The sequence below is a fragment of the Manacus vitellinus genome, unplaced genomic scaffold, assembly GCF_001715985.3.
Source record: "Manacus vitellinus isolate BGI_N305 unplaced genomic scaffold, ASM171598v3 scaffold_3_pilon, whole genome shotgun sequence".
In the NCBI taxonomy this organism is placed as follows: Eukaryota; Metazoa; Chordata; class Aves; order Passeriformes; family Pipridae; genus Manacus; species Manacus vitellinus.
Window position 1 is genome coordinate 36,068,499 of NW_021940535.1, and position 20,648 is coordinate 36,089,146.

General features: G+C 36.5%; 1 protein-coding gene across 9 annotated transcripts in view; it reads left to right on the top strand.

Annotated features, from left to right (window-relative positions):
- The window catches only part of CACNB2 (calcium voltage-gated channel auxiliary subunit beta 2), a 175,660-nt gene that overhangs the window by 147,566 nt on the left and 7,446 nt on the right, over positions 1-20,648 (top strand). For 4 of the 9 annotated variants that reach the window (XM_018075428.1, XM_018075424.1, XM_018075426.1 and 1 more), the window contains exons 6-12: positions 880-1,013; positions 4,444-4,524; positions 4,802-4,860; positions 7,807-7,916; positions 11,117-11,125; positions 19,272-19,423; positions 20,109-20,204. In XM_018075428.1, coding sequence (XP_017930917.1) covers positions 880-1,013; positions 4,444-4,524; positions 4,802-4,860; positions 7,807-7,916; positions 11,117-11,125; positions 19,272-19,423; positions 20,109-20,204 — 641 coding nt within the window. Of the gene's footprint in view, positions 1-879; positions 1,014-1,158; positions 1,179-4,443; positions 4,525-4,801; positions 4,861-7,806; positions 7,917-11,116; positions 11,126-19,271; positions 19,424-20,108; positions 20,205-20,648 lie in introns of all 9 variants that reach the window. The other 5 variants (XM_018075427.1, XM_008930096.2, XM_018075432.1 and 2 more) reach the window with 3 other exon arrangements.

A 20,648-nucleotide genomic window follows, 5' to 3' on the forward strand; every position in this document is an offset into this window, starting at 1 on the left:
GCATCTTGATACTATATTTATTACTGAGTCTGTGATGATTTTTATTGAAACTGTTACTATTTACTTGCTAAATAGGGTAAACTATTCATAGTTACATTATAAGTATTGTTTTTGACGTATATTCTTTTGGGGTAGAGGTTGAACAGCAGTGGTTTATTGTATTTGCTTCCATTTTGCCCTGTCTACATCCTCACTCTTTACAACGGGATCCATGTCCCTGAGTCAAGCTGGGATAAATTTCTGCTCTTCTGCTACCCATTCATTTTAGTTTTCACTATTAGTAGATCAAATTTAATTATTCCTAATAAATGTGTCTTATAAATACAATGCATTTTTAGTTAAAGGGGTTGAAAATGCCAATTGTGGTCCACCCTGTGATAAATGTAGATATTATTGTACCAATATCAGGATGATTTTGTCTTCAAAAGTGATTTTTCTGCTGTTTCTTCTTTTCCTATAGACATGGGAGTGACATTTCAAATTTCAGTTGATGATCCCCATTTTGAACTAGGGTTCATTGCTATAAAACAATCCAAATGTTTTGACCAAGTTCTGTTGTTTACACTGGTGAAAGTCTTATCTATTCCAGTGAACTACTTTGGATTTACACTGGTGTAAGAAGAACAAACTTGGCCATTGGTCTATTTTGTAAATGTTACAATAGCTGTTACAGATCACTTTCTGTCTTCTAATCCTAATGTCCTGCACCTTTAAATTATTCCCTTTGTTTTATTGTGTTTTGTTCTCATGGTTGGTTTTTAGTTTTTATTTATTTATTACTCTGGACAGTTTTATTTCTCTTTACCCGTAATTTCCTTTTTTAACCTATCTTTACTTTCCCTGTCATCTGATAATTCTGAATTGTTTGTCTGTATGTAGCTATAGACATAGATGCCACTGGCTTAGATGCAGAAGAAAATGATATTCCAGCAAACCATCGCTCCCCCAAACCCAGTGCAAACAGTGTAACATCACCCCACTCCAAAGAGAAAAGAATGCCCTTCTTTAAGAAGGTAACACCGACTTCCAAGCTCCCATCTGTCCACCTGCTCACCTGCACTGCGTCACATTTCTAGTCCTGTTAACTGTCTGCGTCCTTTGACAAGCCAATAACATGCATGCTTTGTTGTTCTTTGTTTCTTTTCCATGCTGCTGTAGCTAAGCAGAAGCAGAAATCGGTAAGTTTATATTGACATTGCCTGTGTTTATCCTGCCACTGGCATCATTAGCATTGTTACTCCAGATTAACAATGCAGCTATTCTAGAATTAAGGAGGAAGAGGTGTATTGAGCTGTTAGTGGATTCAGTACAAGAAAACAGGCAAGAGTTCAGTGTATCTGTGAAACTCTGCTACAGTACTTATCCTTTTAGATGGAATAATAGAACACATTTGAAAGACCTTCTGAAAGTTTGAGAAAATTATTTCTAGAAAATCTATATAATTCACCTCTCTAGTGCCTCTTTATTCTTTCTATATCTTTCTCAATTATATTTTTTTTTATTTCTCAGTCTATTGAAATCATTATTGGAGTCTATCAGATACTCAGTTTGTACTTAGAAAATGAATAATCAAAATTGTTGTATTTTTAGTTTAGTCCATATTTAAGCTTCCACTTCACTAAGTGCAAAATCTGCAGGTACACAAGACCAGTGGAAAACCTCAGACTTGTTTTGACAGTTTACTTTGAGTTTTTCCTGTTGTCATGTATAAATTATTGGCCAAATGTTCTTGTCACCCATCAGTCAGACCTTTTTAGTATCTCAACTATTGGAAATGGCACTGGTCGTTTCCAGAAGAGCCAATGTCTCTCCATAGATAACCCAGATAACTAAAGAATTATGCAATTGGCATTGTGTTACAACAAGCTGCAATACATTTCTAGGATCTTTGCTGGAATAAGTTGGCAAGACATTAGGTAGCAGCCAAACTATGCAGTGAAATACCATATTTCTACTTTTTTTGTTTTAGAACCTTTAGACTTCATAGCTCTTATTCACTTGTTTTTAACCATTCATTTAAATCTACAGGTAATAGCAGACTGTTATAGTGCCTATAAATAGTGCCAAGTGACATTGTTGTCCCTGCCGTGGATGCTTTCATGTTTAGTAAACAGATCTTTGTTTCTGTCTCTCTTTTTTTCTTGAACTCTTTTAAATAATATTGAATCCTTCTCATTTCCAAAGTTATGATCATTGGCTTCAGTAGGGTCTGTTATGCCCGGTGTGGAAATCAACAGCAGTTTCTTGTTTCTGAGTAATTTCTTACTTAATCATATTTATAACCACATAAAAGTGATAAGGAAGAATAATACATGTTGACATGTATTGGATGCTGTCTGCATAAGCATCTTTCAAAGGTTCATCTTCTAGATGAACCACCTTAGACCTGGATGGTGGTTAGTCACATCTCTTTCTTCTACTCTGTGGTGCCTCTTTTCTTCCATATCAGAATCATTACTGGATATAGAGAGGTTTGTGATACTGACACTTACATTAAGTACTGGGTGGGCATTTCAAATTAATCTACATAGTCAAACCACTGAGCAAAAGCCATAGTGTCAAAACTGCTGGTTTTCAGTATGAGTTCATATTTGAACTTAAATCTGCAGTGAAAACTGTATAGCTCACTGACATTAGATTCTCTAATGCTAAATTAAAGAACTTTAATGCTTCCATTAGATAACTCTTACTCAATTTTCTGCTGAGAGCTTCATTATTTCAAGCTTTAAAGATCAGAGAAAAAATATGCCCATTTTGACAGAATAGATTTTAAGAATAATTCATATTCCATCAAATAAGGTAATTTCTATGCCTGCCCTAACTGTCAAATAGCTGGTTAACTTCTAGCATGTATGCCTTCAGTTGAGTTAGTCACATTAAGACAAAGATCTGTTGCATCAGGACACTCATTCTATAAGCACTTGCATATCTGTAAAGAATTTTTCATTGAATCTGTCTCTAATACACTTACCAGATTATTAATAATGTTAGCAAGAACAGTGGAGGATTGCATTTTGATACTGGCACACCTTAATTGCAGGGGTTTGCTTTGAAATGTGTTGAGTCAGTTTCTGTGCTGTGTAAAATAAATCCATTTCACATGCTTATGATGCCTTGGGCACTGGTATTCATTCTTATGTTACTAATTATTTGGTGAAACTACAGGTAACAAAAACCAAAATAAATTATGTTAAAGAACATTCACAAAAATATTTTCTATGTTTTAGACTGCTTTAGACTGCTGCTTGTGTAGCACCGTGTGCTGTCACTGTACTAATGTCTGTCTTTGTGGGTTTGTGTTTTGGAATGTATATACTTATTTTAATGTTATTGTGAAACACCTTGGGATACATTGAGTACTAGAACAATGAACAGTGTCTGTATTCTGTTATCTTGACTGATGTATTTGTACTATGTAAGCATTAGAAAAATAGATCCAGCATTCCTTTTTCCATATCACTCAAATGTTTCTGGATTTGGATTTCAATCATGTTTTCCCGAAGATAAACCAAAACTTCCCATATGAACAAAAAACTTTTTCTGATAAGACCCATTCTTGATGATTGTTATATGTTGAAATAGTCATTTATTAACAAAGAAAAAAAAACCCCAAACCAACAGTTTAATTTGTTTCTATTGCATTATGATAACAATATAAAACCTTTGCAATCTTTGGAAGGAAGTAATCTTTTTATCTTTGTACTTTAAAATACTTTTTAGAAATTGTGCATGATACATCAGTAAGTACTTTGATAAATATTGTACTAACAGAATCCATTCTTGGGTAGTGACAGGAACTTCCCACAGTGGAAGAATTGCTATCCCAAGCTCTGTTTATGATAATTTTCTAGAAGTACTAACTTAATCAGTCATTATTTTGGTTTCATTTTGCAACTGAATCATGGATGCAAATGTGGATGTCAGATTATGAGTGCTGCCGTGGGAATTTGCAGTGATGTCACAATGTTTTGTCAAGCAGTGGGCAGATCTGAACATTAAAAAAAGAGATGTGTTATGCTTTTTCCATCCCATTTTGTTTTATTTTTCCCTTTCATCATTTTCCTACATAAAATTTTTGTGGGAAACAGATGTCACATCTCTAGAGTCAATCATTTCAAATCATTAGCTGTTGGAAATAACCTTTTCAATTTACCAGTTAAGAGTTATGCAAAGGAACATATGCATGTCCCAGAAATAGAGTTTTGTAACTATCCAGAGCAAATGTGAAAACAGTGGGAAAACCTAAAGTCCAAAAAAACTTTTTCAAAACAAATCCCTGAACCTCCTATGTCCTTATCTTGTGCTACAAGTTTTTGGGAAAAGTTAATTAAAGGATATTCCTGTGTTGGTGACATCGCTGGAAATTCATAGTTCCTAATGTTATAAACAGTGTATAAACTTTCTCTAGGTGCTGTGACACTGAAAACTTTATCTGTTTTGCAGACAGAGCACATCCCTCCTTATGATGTAGTGCCTTCTATGCGACCAGTAGTTTTAGTGGGGCCTTCTCTGAAGGGATATGAGGTAATTGATTGTTGAGAATGTTTTATTTGCCAAAATACTGTGCTTCATTTGTATTTGATATTTTATATCATAGGCAAATATCTAGACAGTTTTTACTCCTAGTAAATAGTCCCTTATTTGTATTTTACTTCCTGTCACAATTGAGATGAAGGATACATTGCATTCCGATCCTGTTGTTCAGATATGATTTACTGTCAGCTTTATTATATAATATTATTAGCATCAAGTATTATGAATTTCCTATATGATTATTAATTCTTTGTTTGTTTGCTTCTAGGTAACAGATATGATGCAAAAAGCATTATTTGATTTTTTAAAACATAGATTCGAAGGGCGGTAAGTACTTGGCAGTGCAAATATACTTCAGTTCAAGTTCTGTTTAGGTACTACCAGGATTTTAAGAAATTATGACATTGTAGAAAATCAAGAATGATGGATAATTCCTTGATAAGTGGACTCTAGTGTGTATTGAAAGTTTCCTTGGCAGAACATGCAGAGGTTGTGTGGCAGTGGGAAGTGTTCAGGGGCTTATATTTGAGTGGAAAAAAGGATGTCTCCTTGATGACTGCAACATTCACACTCCAAATTGCTAGATATTTATCTACAAATTAAAAAGTTATTTTATATATTTTTCAAGTGATACCTCATCAGTGCTTCTCAGGTTCTGAGCAAAATGACAAGAGCCACCATTTCTCCTTAGCTCTAATTCTTTACTTGGCATCAAACTTGGAAAGAGTGTTATGAGATTCTGACTATCTAATATATGGGATTGTCAAATCCAAATTTGATCCCTCAAGATAGGATCTTGGTTTGACAGTACTTCTGGGCTCTGTAGTGGGAAGTTTCAGAAGGACTGGGGTGCAGGGGTAAGGCAGTCCCCCACTTTGCTGAAATATGGTCACCCTTGGTAGCAGACGAGCTGCACTCGCTGGGTTCTGATCTGAGCGCTGTGGCAGCAGACTAGGCAAGGTCCACTCAGATTTGTGTTTGAGCCCTCAGACATTACTGGAGTACAGATGTCAAATGATAATCTGCCTCTAAAAGCAGTAGCATGATCTGTAGCTCAAACATCACAGATCCATGGACCAGAGACATCAGGTGCATTTTCCACATGTTTTTTGTGACTGGATCAAGCTACAGATTAATATGCACTAATGGGTTGACATTGTAGGGGGAAAATTGAAAGAACAGGAAAGTGTTATAATATCTGTAACTTTCTATTTAGTTTGGAAGTGGACAGATCAGTAACACTCTTCTATCTGTCCAGTCAAAACTTAGAAGAGGGAGCTTGAGGTTTTTTGTCAATAGCTTCAGCTCTTTAAAATGCAGAGCATTGTTGTTTAAGCCGTTGGACTTTCTCAGTCAGAATAATGATGTTGATACCTCACAACTTATAAATCCTTCTTTATGTTATTCAGGGTCATCAAATCTTAAACGCATACCTTCAGGACTGGAAGTTAACAAAACAGTGGTTGTTGCAAGCAAAAAAAAAAAAACTGTATTTTTATGTCTTTAGGTATTTTAGAGAATTTCTGATTTTCATTTGTAGATCTAATTGAGGCAGGGTGAATCCACAAATACTCTGAATACAATAGCAGATTTGAATCATCCCAAACTTTATTAGCAATCTGAATTGGTAATCAAGGTCCTGAACAAATTTGTACAGGAGGTTCTTAGATTCATACTACTGCTTTCAGCTGCCACACTGCTGTCCCTGCTGTCATTGCAATTGTCTCGCAATATGAACATACGTGTCCTTTGTTTTGAGAGCAGACTTGGTCATTCTGGTGAAACGTGTCTCAAAAGACATTAAAATGACCTTAGAAAGACGTTAAAATGAAAAATAGCATTTTTCATAGATAGAAAAATAGACTGATAAATCTGACTTGGTTCAATATACCATAATTGTATTTAAAAAGGACAAAAAATTTCTATTACATATAGGAAGGAAGACTGGCAGGAAAAAAATCCAAATCAAACCAAAAACCCAAAAAGTTGTAGAAGTTTCTAGTGTATATCCATTAACAAATAAAGATAACTGATGACTACCCCAATATGAGTTTGATTTATTTTTAAGACAAATGGCATTATCTGTGAGGAGCTGTACCAGAAATCACAATCTTTGGTTACGTTTTTAGTTTAAGTTAAATCATGTCTAAATTTCTAAAATTTCATTACTAATCTGTAATTAGTAGTTTTTTAGGGTTTTAGATAAGTGTATACACATGTTAAGCTCACTGGGAAATGACCTATTGTATTACATTCCGTATGAACAAGCAGCATCTGACAGTACTTGCTAGAGAGGAGCCCTCCCTGTTCTTAGCAAATCCATTTCCTCCTTTTCAGTTGCAAGTAAAATCCTACAAGGAAGAACAAGGGAATATCATCAGTCTGATTTAACTTTCAGCACTGGAAAAATGTGACCTCTGAACCTCATTAGACCAGAATTTGAAAGGGAACTTAAGAGTATATTTTGACCCTGTAATGTGAAACAAACCAAAGTAACTGTTTTCCTAGGATGAAGAATATGTAGAAGGTTATGTAGCAAACTGAAAGTAACCACTTCTTTCTTGGCCCATCTTTCCTCGTAAACACAAAACTGAGCGTGCCAGTTTTCAAGTACATGTTTCTCTGTGTTACGCTTCCCATTTTTAGGTGGCCAGCATATTGCTGGATCTTTCTGGAAAATCATAGGTAACTCTTACACTCTGTTAAAAAACACATGCTAGTAAACTGAACAATAAAATTTAAATAAATAAATAGATTATATTGATGTATTAGTTTCCCTGCTAAGACTTACCTTTACCATTTAATCCCTATATGTCTTATACGTATGGCTAAAATATGCCAGGTTGTCATTCAGTACCATTCAAGAAATTGGGTAAAAGAGAAACCAGCCTTTTCATACTGGGCATAGTTGTGCAAAGTCAGACTTTGCACAGACTCATCGGACCCAGGCACTCCAGGGAAGTCCCATCTTCTGCAGCACACCTCTGACCTTCTCCTGCTTCCCCTCTCCTCAGGCATGTGTAGCTTTGCAGGCAGTGGTCATACTGCATTTCAGGACTGTACAGAAGGATAATGTCTTATCAATAGTTCTTGTAGCAGTATCAGTTAGACAAAGTTTTTTCTCTGTTCCCATTATGGGAAGCCTACTGTTCTTCTGAGAAGAAGTAATTTTCCTATGGTCTTAACCATCTTCTAGTGTTAAATGAGAATTCTCCCCATATCCCCGAAAGATAAGTAACATTCTGTACTATCTTACTGTCTTTATTGTTGCAGTATATCAATTACACGAGTCACAGCAGACATCTCGCTTGCCAAACGCTCAGTGTTAAACAATCCCAGTAAGCACGCGATAATAGAGCGATCCAACACGAGATCAAGCTTAGGTAAGTACCTATAATGATGCTATCTGCAAATTGCCTGTAAAGTATATGACTCTCAATTCATATGTGTAAGCTAAAAATAGCCTTCTCTCTGCTGTGAGAAAATCACAGTTCCCATAATCCAGAAATCCTGCCACTAGAAATCATTTTAAAATCACTACCATGCAAACTTCATGAAGTCCTGATTTTTGTTTATCCTGCTTATGCTCAGTTTCAATGTTTTGCTGTTTGCCTTGATGGGGAGAAGTAACCATCCATATAAAATCTGAAGACATGTTCTTCCAGTTCAAAAAAAGTAACAGTTTTCAAATACTTGGAATTATATGGATGTTATTTATATTGTGCATTGTCTTTGATAAGATTATTAGTAATGACAACTACTGATATGAGGCCTGAAAAACGTTATTGAGGTACACATTTTATGAATTTTGTATCAGTTTAAACTAATCCTGAGGTTGGTACAAAAAAAGAAGGATGCAAAAGTATTTTTAAAATATTTTTTAAATGTTTCTTAAAAACTGTATAGCCAGGTTCATAGCATACAAGTCTGTCATCTTACATGAGTCATTTTGTAGTGAAGCTTGTCCAGTTGTATAAATAATTAAACATTTATTAGCCAGAAAAAAAAACAAGCTTAGCTGGGAAGTTGTAACTAAATGTTACCATCTGCAATACAGGTGTCTCCATTGGAGCTTGTCATCATAAGGTGTCCTTAGAGCAAAGAGGAAAAGGTGGACACTTCAGAGTCGTAATTCCTGACTGATCTTATAGTGTGAGGTCTTTTATATCCAGGACTCTGCTGCTACCACTAGTGCATGTCCTGTGTAGAGACACCTGGAGCTAGCTAGAAGGTATAGTGGAAGGTTCTCTGCCCATGCAGTGAGGTTGGAGCTAGATGATCTATCTTTAAGGTTCCTTCCAACTTGAACTGTTCTAGGAATATAAGATGAATTCTGCTAGGAGTCTATATACTTGTGTTAGGGCACCCAGCTGAGATATGGGACACAAGTCCCCTAAAAAGTCCTGTTCAATTCCCCAGTCAAATACAAAAAAAAGAGGAACTTGCTAGATCACAGGTGAATGCTCTAGTCATTCTTCTGCCTTTACATTGCTGCAGGTTCCTCTTAGTACTCTTCGAGAGAGCTTGGTTTCCCCCAAACACAGTATTGTATCTTGAAAACTTCATTCATCCTATTAAGTGGATTCTTTATCAGTTTTGTTACAAAAAAATTTCTGACTCCACCTGTGCCGTGACTGAATATTTAACGCTTGCCTAATATAGTTGTCCTTCTCAGAAAAAGCTTCTCTGCCTTAAAAAGTTTTACCTCCCTTTCTTGAAAATTTACTTCTTAAAACCTTTGCTCTCAGCTATGTGGAGTCTGTATTTTTGCTTGCAAGTAGTCTGTTAGCTTCCAGGAGTATCTTATTTTAAGTGTTTTCAAATAGCAAAATGCAATGTACTGTAACAACATAATTAATATCTTTACACACAAAAATATTCTTTTATGTGAATTTCAGTCTTGTAACCAAAGTCTGTTTAATAATCTACTGAAAATATGAAGTGTCACTTGTTTTGAATAGAACTGAAAATTGGTAATAAGGATGGAGGTCACCCAGTCATGGAATGAACAGAATCATGATGATTGAGAAGCTTCAAGGTTATGTTCCATTTTGGAAGAAAGAATCCCCAGAAATCAGGATTTCCATTTCTGAAATGGAATCCCCCCAAATTATTCATAACCTCTGATTATTCTTTGTAATTCAATTTTCTACCTGGAAAATATGAATAATTCCAGCTTCTCACCTAACCAGGATGTTTCAAAGTGAAAAATTGTTTTATTTCGTCAATGAAGTACCACCACAGTAAGTTCCATAAAGTAGCCCATAAATAGTTTATTCATTCACTTTTCAGAGAAAGATTAGAACCATGTGTTCTAAATGAGATCTGAAACACATATTTGACAATGAAGAGAAATTAAATTACTCAATGGCTTCTTTTCAGTGGCTGTTTATTATAGCAAATACAGCTCCCCAGAACTGCTTTATGTTAATCCAAATCCCTCCCTCCTTCCAGATTCAATGGGAAACTATTCCTTTACTCACCCACCTTTGTGAAGTGGTACCTCACACAGCTAGACAGCCAGGCCACTGATTTATCCCTCACTTATGCTCACTTTTGTGACCAGCAGTTTAACTGCAGCAGAGAAGGCTATTTCTTAGACTTTTGAAAATATATTGTTGGGTTTTAAGTATTATTTTAATAAGTGTTCTGTCAATTACTTAATATGTTACAAAGGTAATGTGCTTGATATATTAATACCAAATACTTTTTTTCTGAGAAATAAATAAACCTCTTTTTGAGAACTGTTACCTTATCACCCAATGTAGATCTGTGATATTGTGTATATTGTTCATAATTGTAGATAGCACAGAAAACAGTGAAGTGAGCACTATTATTTGGAACTGATTTAATAGATAACCCAGAATTAATTTCAAAGAGGCAGAGACAAACAGTGTGATAACCAGGAGTAGGAATAGCCATGAGGAACTGGATATACAGGATTATAGGGTAGTCTCAATCAGCTTAATGCTACATACACCTATCGACTGACAGTTTGCTTTTGTAATGGAATCAGTTAAAAATAGACTTGGGATTTGAATCATTGGAAACCAATGCTACCACTGCATATCTAGTACAAAATTAATGTTATCAAGAATTTTTAAAAAATACTGTTTGACTTGTAAAGATTTAGGAGGACAGTACAGTCTTATTCCTCTCCTGTGTGAAAAATTGTTTTGTATATAAAGAGAAATGTTTGCTTGTCAATACATGTTTAACATGTGAGATGCTAGAACTAAATTTAAGGAAAGGGCAAATGATTAATTTCTTTAAAAACCTGGAAGAAATCTGTCATTTTGAACAGAATTTTTTTCTCCAACAAGGTACAGTACATGGTTAAATCTCATTCACCTGAAAATCAGCCCCAGTTGGCTTAGTTAAATTTTTATATGGATACATGCCATTTGCAGAAACTGCTGAACCAGCTTTGTGCTTTTGCTGCATTTCTTTGTCAAAAGAACCCAAACCTTTTTCTGTGTATGTTACACTTGTTATAACCTTACCTCATGCTGTATGCTTCGTACAAAACCTGATTGTCTTGGCTTTTTCCATTCTTTGCTTCATTAATGCTCTCCTTTTCCAGATGTTTTAGGTATGTATACAAGCTTGCAAATTACTTTTCCTGCTGTTTTGTGTTCAGTGCTTTATTGTACCTCACAGAACCACTGTGTGTTTCTTGCATCTGGCTCACGGATAGACAAAAGCTGATCCTGTACTGTGTTGCTAAGTCTTTCTTTTACAAAACCTTGCTGGTTTTCCTTATTTATTTTCAAGTAATTCTAAAAATAGAGTTGACATTGACAAGTAAACGCTAAAGATTAGGTATTCTACTGTATACTTCTAAGGTATGTGCACCTAATCTGCATATTCTGACACAGATGTATGAATGTTGATGTAAAATATGTCATCCTGTATGTGTTAAATCAATTGCGGTCACATGCCTGGGAATCTGTTTATTTGCTTTCTCTGTGCACATGCAATAACCTGTCAGGCATTACATGTGCAATTACATACAGTTTGCATGTGCAATTGAGTGCCAACCTTTGGAAAGTTGTCTATAGAAAACATATATAGCTCCCATTTACATCATTAGGTTGATATTCCAACGTTTTGTCTTCTGAAAATGAAATATAAATGCTTGAAGAAATAGTAGTGGATTACCTGTGCAAATTTCAGCCTCATATTTTTATTTTCTTGATATTTGTGTAAAAAGTCAGTTGAATGCTTGAAACCATGGTAACAATTTATTTGTTTTGTTTCTATATATATGTATGAATACACACTATATATTATATCCATATATGAAATGTTATTATGTCTTCTCCATGTTTGGTAATTTAATGACAGTTGTTTGAAGTAAATGCTTCCCCAACTATAAATCAAAGATAAACTTAAAAGAGTGCTAGCTAGGCCTCATAAAAATCCCTCCTTACTTCCAGAGGCCAGGAAACAGGAATGCAAAACTGGGATTTAACCAAGAGTGTGTTCCAGGATCTAATATAGTTAAAGGAAACAGAAAAGGTGTTCAGTGTGTTGTGGAAAATCCTGATGGTTCCTTTTTTAATTTTATCTTCAAGGTAGCTGGGACAAATGTCCATAACTCTCACTTTCAGGCATGAAATCTTCAGATATTTTAGTCTGTTAAACCTAAACCTGCCTTAAACCAGAATGCTGTAATTAATATAGCAGATAAGAGGTTTGGGGTTTTCCTGAAGATGTAGCTACACTTCTATTTGCACACAAATGGGGAAAGAGTAGCATGAAGTTCCTGAACCGGTTATAATTTATCAGTTTCACATGTCCCAAAATGCTCTTTTATCCTGCTAGGCCAGCCAATATTTTCTTAACATATATGGTCAGAGTTTCCTTAATGAATTCTTTAGGTAGTTCTGGATTAGAAGTTTGGTCCTAACTTTCCAATATTATAACTTGCAAATAAGTTTTTGATACAATATTGACAAAGTATTTTAATGAAATTTCCTGAGTGTTTTCAATGGATCAAGGGTTAGACTTGATCTCAGAGGTCCTTTCCAACCCGGTTGATTCTATGATCCCATGATATATGGGTGGAAAAAATCTTAATTTCTGTAAATTAGAGATAACTCCCAGCAACATGTTCCTATATTTTATCATAATACTTCACAGAAATACGTGTAATTGGTAATTATATTGAAACAAAACATGCAAGAGACAAAGGAATATACAATGTATTAGAATAATTTTTAAGGTTACAGATATCAATATAAAAACCAATATTTTTAGCCAGTTAGCTGTTTGCTTAAAAGCAGAGTACAATTTGCATGTCTTAAAACTAATCACACTGTAGGCTGAATGGATACAGGTTTTTTTTCTTTCTCCTGGGCTCACCAACTGATTAAAAGTTGGTGTCTCTATCCTCATTTTATCCAAGATTATGGGCCTGAGTTGTTTAACCAGAATGCAAAGAAGTCTGGGTTCACTCCTGTTCTCTGGTATGAACTCATAATTTCCATCCCCATGACAGGGCTATGATCACCTTTAGGATGGTTGTTGGTTGGTCCTGCTGAGTCGTACGCACTTTGCATAATAATTAAACTTTCCCTGGAGAAGGAACTGGAATCCATGTGTTTTGCCTCCCACTCTAAGCATCAGGCTGCAGAGTCAGTATCTCTCCCACTCAGTGACTACGCAAATGTTTTGCGAGTGGCACACCATCAGCAGGAGGGGTTGAATAGCCAGTGATAGAGTAGTTCCATATTCTATCTGTGAGAAATGTTGAACATTTTTATTTATGTTTGTTCTGTAAAAAAACAACAGACCTAGGGAACACTTACTTAGTGCCTATGTATGTACCAGAGCTGTAAAAGTCTGTAGCACTGCACTGAGTAATGAGGCACAGGACAAAAATACCCAAGTTAGTGCCAGCCTGATGTGATGATATCCCTTCTGAACTAGGCAGAGAGACTTGCTTGGTCCCCTGGGCAATATAAATTTTAGACTACTTCTTTGCCCAGTTTTACTATCCCAATTACTCCTTAACAGAGTGTAGGGAAGCCTAATGATGGGAGCCGTGCTATGGTACTGCATGGCACCTTCTGGAGCTGCTCCACTTTTGCCTGGCACAGTCATCTCCATCTCAGTGCAGCTCTCCCCTGTGCAGTGCTCAACCACTTATTTCAGCTGCAATCTGCTGATTTCAATCTTTTCCAGTCATAGGCTGTTAAAATTTACTTCCAGTTTAAACTTGGCACAAGAATCATTCCATGAATGCTATTGTTTTGCTAGCCCAGAGAAATAGGGGAGGATGTAGATATTTTTATGTGCTATTTAGCATTTTTAAATGACACTATCTGTTTTATATTTTCACATAATTATAGTATTGCATTTCAGGAGATGTTAGTTCATTATAAATAGATGTTGATTATGCTGAAGTTCCCAAACATGGCATTGTATCTGTCAATACCACTTGGACATGTGTGTGCATTAAAAGCCATCTGAATTCTGCCTAAACTGAGCCTCAGCAGGCAGGAAGAGGAAAACCCTATTTTCCTGCAGCACCTCACCCCACATCTCCCCTTCAGCAGAGCCCAGACGGGAGTGCCAAGCAGAGCAGCAGACATGCTTCTCTCCTTTCTGCCTTATCCCTCGCAGGAGCCCCATCTGTTAGGCATGAGTAACACATGCAGCCACTTTTCCTGGAAAATATTGTCATCCTCCCACTTCCACCTTCCATTTTTTACATAGCAAGCTAGTGGCTAAGGTATTTGGTGGAGATCAGGGAAATGAAAGCATATTCACTAAACTACATTTGTGTTAGAAATTTGATTAAAACACCTGTAATCCAGGTATCTTTTGACAAATTGCCTGAGGACTAAGCTGAAGCATTTATTCTCTCTTACTTGCTTATGTTTTCCAAGACTTTTTCCTTCTTAGCTGGGTACACTGCAGTGTAGGCTGCAGCTTTCTGCTCCCCAGCACTGGGACGCCCCCACAATGTGGAGTGGGAAACACAGTCCTGCCTGCAGACTGCAGGACTGAACCTCCCTGGCTGGGGAAGGAGAGAAACCCTCTGTCCCCTACCCAGTATGACCCCTCTGTTAGCTCCCTACCTGCCCAGAGCAGCATGGTGCTTGAGGGGAGGAAAGATGAAGATGAGAAGGAAGAGGTCAAACACTTATGTACGTGTGGGGTTTCTTATTAGCTTGCTCTGGTCTACTCAAACACTATGTAGTTTACTGGATTACCCTTGGTAGCTTCTTGGCCTCCTCACTTTGTATACAGTGAGCACAAATATCTAGTGCAGTCCAGGGTAGCCTGCTGTGGCATTCTGGTTTACAGCAATACCTAATGTAGACACTCTTGTGATTTTTCACTCAATATAACCTTGTATACACACACGTTCAAAAATTAAAATTTAAAATTTTAATTCTGTCAGTCAAGCTCATGATTTTCTTCTTAACTGAGACTTGTGTGGGCTCAGCCCAATAGTTATCGCTTCCTTTTTTTTTTTTTCATTTTCATTTTCTTGGATTTCAGATATGACCTTTATTCATTTCTCAGCATTTTTTTTTTTGGTGCAAGACAATCTACATGCTTTTAAGGCACTGGGAATAAAAACCACCTTTCTTTCTTTTGCCTTGATTGTGAATTTGAGAGGTTGCCTTAAACTTCTCATTATTCTAATTATATTCATGGAATTTAGTAATTAGTTATTTTCAAGCAATTGTGTTTGTATAAAAGACTTAGTATAAGAAAAATCATGGCAACTGATGCTGTTCTCCTTAATTTACGAAATTATTTGAAAGCCCTTTGTGCAAGGTGCTGCTAATCATTTTATACGGCATATGTTGACTTAGGTGAGTTCTTTTCATGCCGTATGTTTGTAGTATCAGGAGCCACATTTAAAAAACTAGAATGCTTTGTCTCTGTAGCTGTTGCAATCAAAGCAATAATTTACATATCTGTTTCTATGAACAAAACAGAGCCACTGATACCACAGACAGTAGCCAAGGTCAAATTAAATAGGATATAAAAGTCATACTGTGCACAGTTGACAGTTTGTGAACCTCACTGCTCCTTGTGAAGACCAAAGTCTCTTTGCTGCTTTTAAGCAATATTTTGTGGTTCTAATTTGGCCTTTGCAGGCCAGAAGCATGTCCATTTTGTGTCTTGTCCCTGTCACGAAACTTCCATCTCATCAGGGTCTTCCTAAAACAAAGTGCTGACATAGCCACTGCTCTGTCAAGCTGTGTCCCAGTGACTCCTGGCTGCTATGGATGCTTTCAGCCCAAGTCTGAAGGAGGGTTGTGTTTCTCTAACTGTGGAGCATAGAGAATGTTCTTTTACCATGGCATTATATAAGTGACTCTAAATTCCACCATAGTTCACCATGTTATTAGTGAATTGACATAGATAAAATGCAGTGTTGTTGTGTCTTTGCCTTTACTTCAGGTGAGATTATTGTAATGAACTGTTAAAGACTTTTGCTTGAAATTCACTTGTAAGGTCCACCTGGTGTAAAGAATATTTGTCTGCCCCCATAATGGGACAAGCCCTTTACTAGTGCTCTCATTGCACTGAGTTTCATTTCAAGGTGCAGTAAGGATATTGAGAATTAATATTTGGAAAGAAGTTTAAATGTGCCATATTTAAAGATGTCTGGGAGATGTGTACTTACTGTTTCTTAGAGTTGTATGGGATAATTAGTTACATGCTCCTGTCATTTAAAATATGTTTACTTTCTGGTTACTAAGGAGGCCATATGAAATAGATTGTAAGGGTGACTTTAAAATTTGATAGCTAATTTCTGGGTTTGAGTGTTGTAGCTGGGCTGCCAGCATTTCACGATGGTTGTCATAGTAGATCTAATTATTTTTATGCCTCTCATGATTTGCAAATACAATTTATTGGAGTTTAATGTTATAAGTTCAGTTATGCCTCTCCAGTAGATAAGAAGGGACATTATTCTAAATAGACAGTATTCATGGAGGTGGGAAGATTGCAAAGCTATTGCTGTGCTGCTGTGAAGATACCCCTCTGTCACTGTTCTCAGCTCCCTATTTTAACTATCAGTGACATTTGTGTTACTATCCCCAGATGACATTTCGAGTTCTTTGCTTACTTTGGGCAAACATCTGAGAGAAGATTTGTGTTGAGTGTCTTGTTGTGAAGGAATCTATGGGTATAGAATTAGGTTTTTGAGAGATGTTACTAAAGAAAGATGAAAACCAAAGCTATAGCAGTAGATAAAGTCTTTGTCATCTAAAAAGAGAAGCTCCTATTATGAAAGTGATTGGCACAATCTTATGTGTAAAGCTAGAATTCAAAGAAGATTTCAAGTGAAATGAAAGCTTTTCCAGATGCTGAAGAAGTGCTCTAAGGAACAGGAGATAGGGACCTCTTCATCAGTCTCTGGCATTTTTCCCATCCATTCTTGAGTGGAGAATAGAGGCACATATATCAGTTCACCAATCACGCAGTGTAGTTCCTTGACCTTCTCTCCTACATTCAAGTTTAGAAAAATAAGTACTGAAATACTTTTTAGTCAATGAAAAAGATATCTCTCCATCTTCAGATTCAAGTGGAAACTATTGGTTCATAGAGCCATAGTTACCTGCAGTTATTGCCCTGGGTATATTTCACAATAGAACATATCCTGAGGCATGCTCTGGCAAAGGGTGATTCAAAAAGTATATCAGGAAATCTAGTTCACAGAGATGTGTTCTATAGTGGCAGAAAAGTGCTTCCAGCAGTGTAGCAAATACTGCTATCCCAGAAAAAATTATGATACAATGGCATAGAGGCAGATTTTGCTGGTTATAAATTGTCTTGAACAAGGGTTTTTTAGCAGTCTGGAATGGTCTTAAAATGATACATTAACTGATACTGTTATACTGACTGAAGTGTTGAGCCTGGTTTGAAATTGCAGGAAAGGAATCAAAACTTGTCATCAGAACAACATGACAAGTTATCTCTGATATGTTTATTCTAGTTGTCATTTGGACTTAAATTAGGCATAGATTATTGACTATCTTCTACCAAAACTCTGAGACAACAGTGTTCAGTGACTTCAGCAGTATCTCTACACAGCAAAGTTGCAGAAAATGTAATCATGAATGTGCCAAGAACCATCAGTTCTCCCTTAAAAAATGTGGTCCTAATTTAGACAGCAGCTGGGCCACAGTGTTTTCATTGACCAGCAGAAAAGCATTCACTAATGCTCTCCATATGCCATGCACACCTCACGATGTTTGCTGTTGTAAATGACTGATTGGCATGTACTCACCTAAAACTGGAGATAACTACAAACATTTGGAAGTGACCTCTAATAGATCCAAAACAATGTCAACCTCCTCCAATAAAGGATATCATATATAGATTTTTCTGGTGACCATTTAGAGGTTACTTCATTTATAAAATGACCATAGCAGTCACCTATTGATCTGGAACCAAAACACTGAGCTTAAACTAGCTGGGATGCCTTGCTCTCTCTTGGAAATTTTGCAGCCTTATTATGGTACCTGATTTATTCAGTTGCTATTCTAAGATATCAAAAATCGATCTCTTCACATGTCTTGAAAGAGACCCTCTCTAATCACATAGATTGTGTTTCCAAGCAAAAGTAAAGCTTTTGCCAGTACAATGGATAAAAGGCTGTAATTTCAAGAAACTCTCTATTAAGTTTTTGGTATCTCTTATTGACCTTTAAGTTTCTGTTGGTTTCTTCTAATATTTACCTTGAATGGGCAAGATATCTAATCTGATTTTGGTTCATGGAGCGTGCACGACCTTTAAAGGGAAACCTTTATGAATTACTGCCTTGTCTACCTGATGACTTTCTTTGCAGACTTGCACAAATCACCCAGCTTCTGTAATTTCTCAGCCTATAGCAAAATTTGAGCAGGAAAATGTGATTCCATTTCAAGGATGATTTTGCTATTACAAGATTCAGTTTTGTTTCATTGGGGAATGAAGACAGTTTCTACACCACTTGTGAAAGTGGATGCAGCCCATCTGTCTTGGAGAGGTTTGTCCTGAAAAGTACTGCCAATCAGGGTGCTGAGGAGCTGGGAGCATGACTACCAGAAGAAGAGATTTTTCTCTGGGAAAATCACCTTTCCAGATCTTCTGGGGTTGTGAGGAAGACACCATAGCATTATTTGGATTATTGAGTTATTTCTCCTGAAAAAGTGTTTTACACATAATAATCAAAATTTTTACTGAGGTTACTATATGAAGGAAACTGTTTTCCAGAGCTTTGATAAGTTGAAGTAAATGGGAAAACATGAGTTTCTGCTAATATAGGCACTTCAGTACTTCCTAATGCCTATCTCAGGCACTCCAGTTTGAGCAAACTCATTACTGCCTAAGATTAAAGTCTGAACTGAAATTATTTACATGTAGGAAATTTGTGGCATAGTAAGATTACTGTTTGATGCAGCAGGCATTCATACCTCTTTTTTTCTTACATACATGATCCGAGGTTTTGTAAGAAGGCACTAACAGTATCTCTCCAGTCTGGAATGGCAGGAAGCAGTGAGGTGAAAGAGGCAGGCTGTGCTGCCTGCCAAGGCAGCAAACCAGAGATGAAATGCTCTCATTAATGTTGCATTCATTACTGTAGCAGGCCAGGGACATGCACAGAGAACAACTCCTGCAAGCAGAGGAGGAGCAACACACCAGTTTACAACGTTTTTACATTTCTTCCAACTAATCACCTCTTAGCATTTTTGTAACTCTAATTTTCTGTTTCTCTGCAGCTGAAGTTCAAAGTGAAATTGAACGGATTTTTGAATTAGCAAGGACACTGCAGTTAGTAGTGCTTGATGCTGATACCATTAACCACCCAGCTCAACTAAGCAAAACCTCTCTGGCTCCCATTATAGTATACGTAAAGATTTCTTCTCCTAAAGTAAGTATTGTAGTCACTTTCATGCTCTTTCAGTCTTTTTTTAATTTTATTTTTTGGTCTTAAGTTCAGATAAGCACATGTCTTCACTCAAGTTCAAAGGCTATATATTGTTATTGCTTCTCTTTGGATGGTGAAGTATTACTAATCAAAAAGGTATCTCAGATCTAGTGTTACCAAGATCCATTTTGGAAAAGATGCTGTAGCTCCAATGGGCTTTTTAGTTGGGATTGCACTTTTAGTATCAATCACGTTAAGTAATGCTAATGGTTTGTTGAATCAAAATAATACAGAAATGAAAGAAACATTTTCACACGATTGCTAAACTGTAACATCTTTTATTCCTTGAAAAAACCATGCACAGACCTTGCGAAGAGGCATTTGAAAGAAAAGGATGAATTTGTGGGAAGAGAACTCAGGAGATCAATTAAAAAAATTCAACTTAGAAAAAAAAATAGAAGCAGCAGAGCAAAGTAGGAGGGGGACCTTTTAGTGAATGTAACAAAAAGATGTCTGGAAGTTAATGAAAATTAGCTCATTCTGGATTAAAAAGCATGGGAAATGTTCCTGAAGCCAGCAAATTAAGATTTTGCTCTGCTCAAATGAGCAGTTTAAAATGTAAACATTTTAAGTGGTTATACATGAAGTCTGAACTTGGTCACTTTCATTAATGTCTTACTTTTCACAGGTTTTACAGAGGTTGATAAAATCTCGAGGGAAATCTCAGGCCAAACACCTTAATGTTCAGATGGTGGCAGCTGATAAACTGGCACAGTGTCCTCCCGTGAGTTACTGTTAATTTATGTCCTGTCTTTGAAAGGTGCCTTTCTTTTCAAGCACAAGGTTTATTACATAATTTTCAGGAATGTTTGCCCTCTTCTGGCCATTCTTCACTATTGCTTTTTTGCAGAATGCCTCCTGAGGATTCCGGGCTCATCACAAGGGTGCAGGGGAGAAAAAAAGTCCTAGTCACAAGTAGTTATTAGGATGTGTGCTGATACATTCAGTGCTTCAATAAACTGATAGTTTGTTTTACTTGACAATTTTAGGGTGTTTTTGGCCTAAAATTGAACCCTCTCAGTGACTACACTTTATCTCTGGTAGTTTAGGATAAGGCCAATGGTTTCAGTAGCTCCCCTGGGGCATATATCACCATGGCCACTACTGTTGATGTTCTTGGTCACAGTTTTGGCAAAGAGCTGAGGGGTACCTGAGAGCTCTGCAGTTC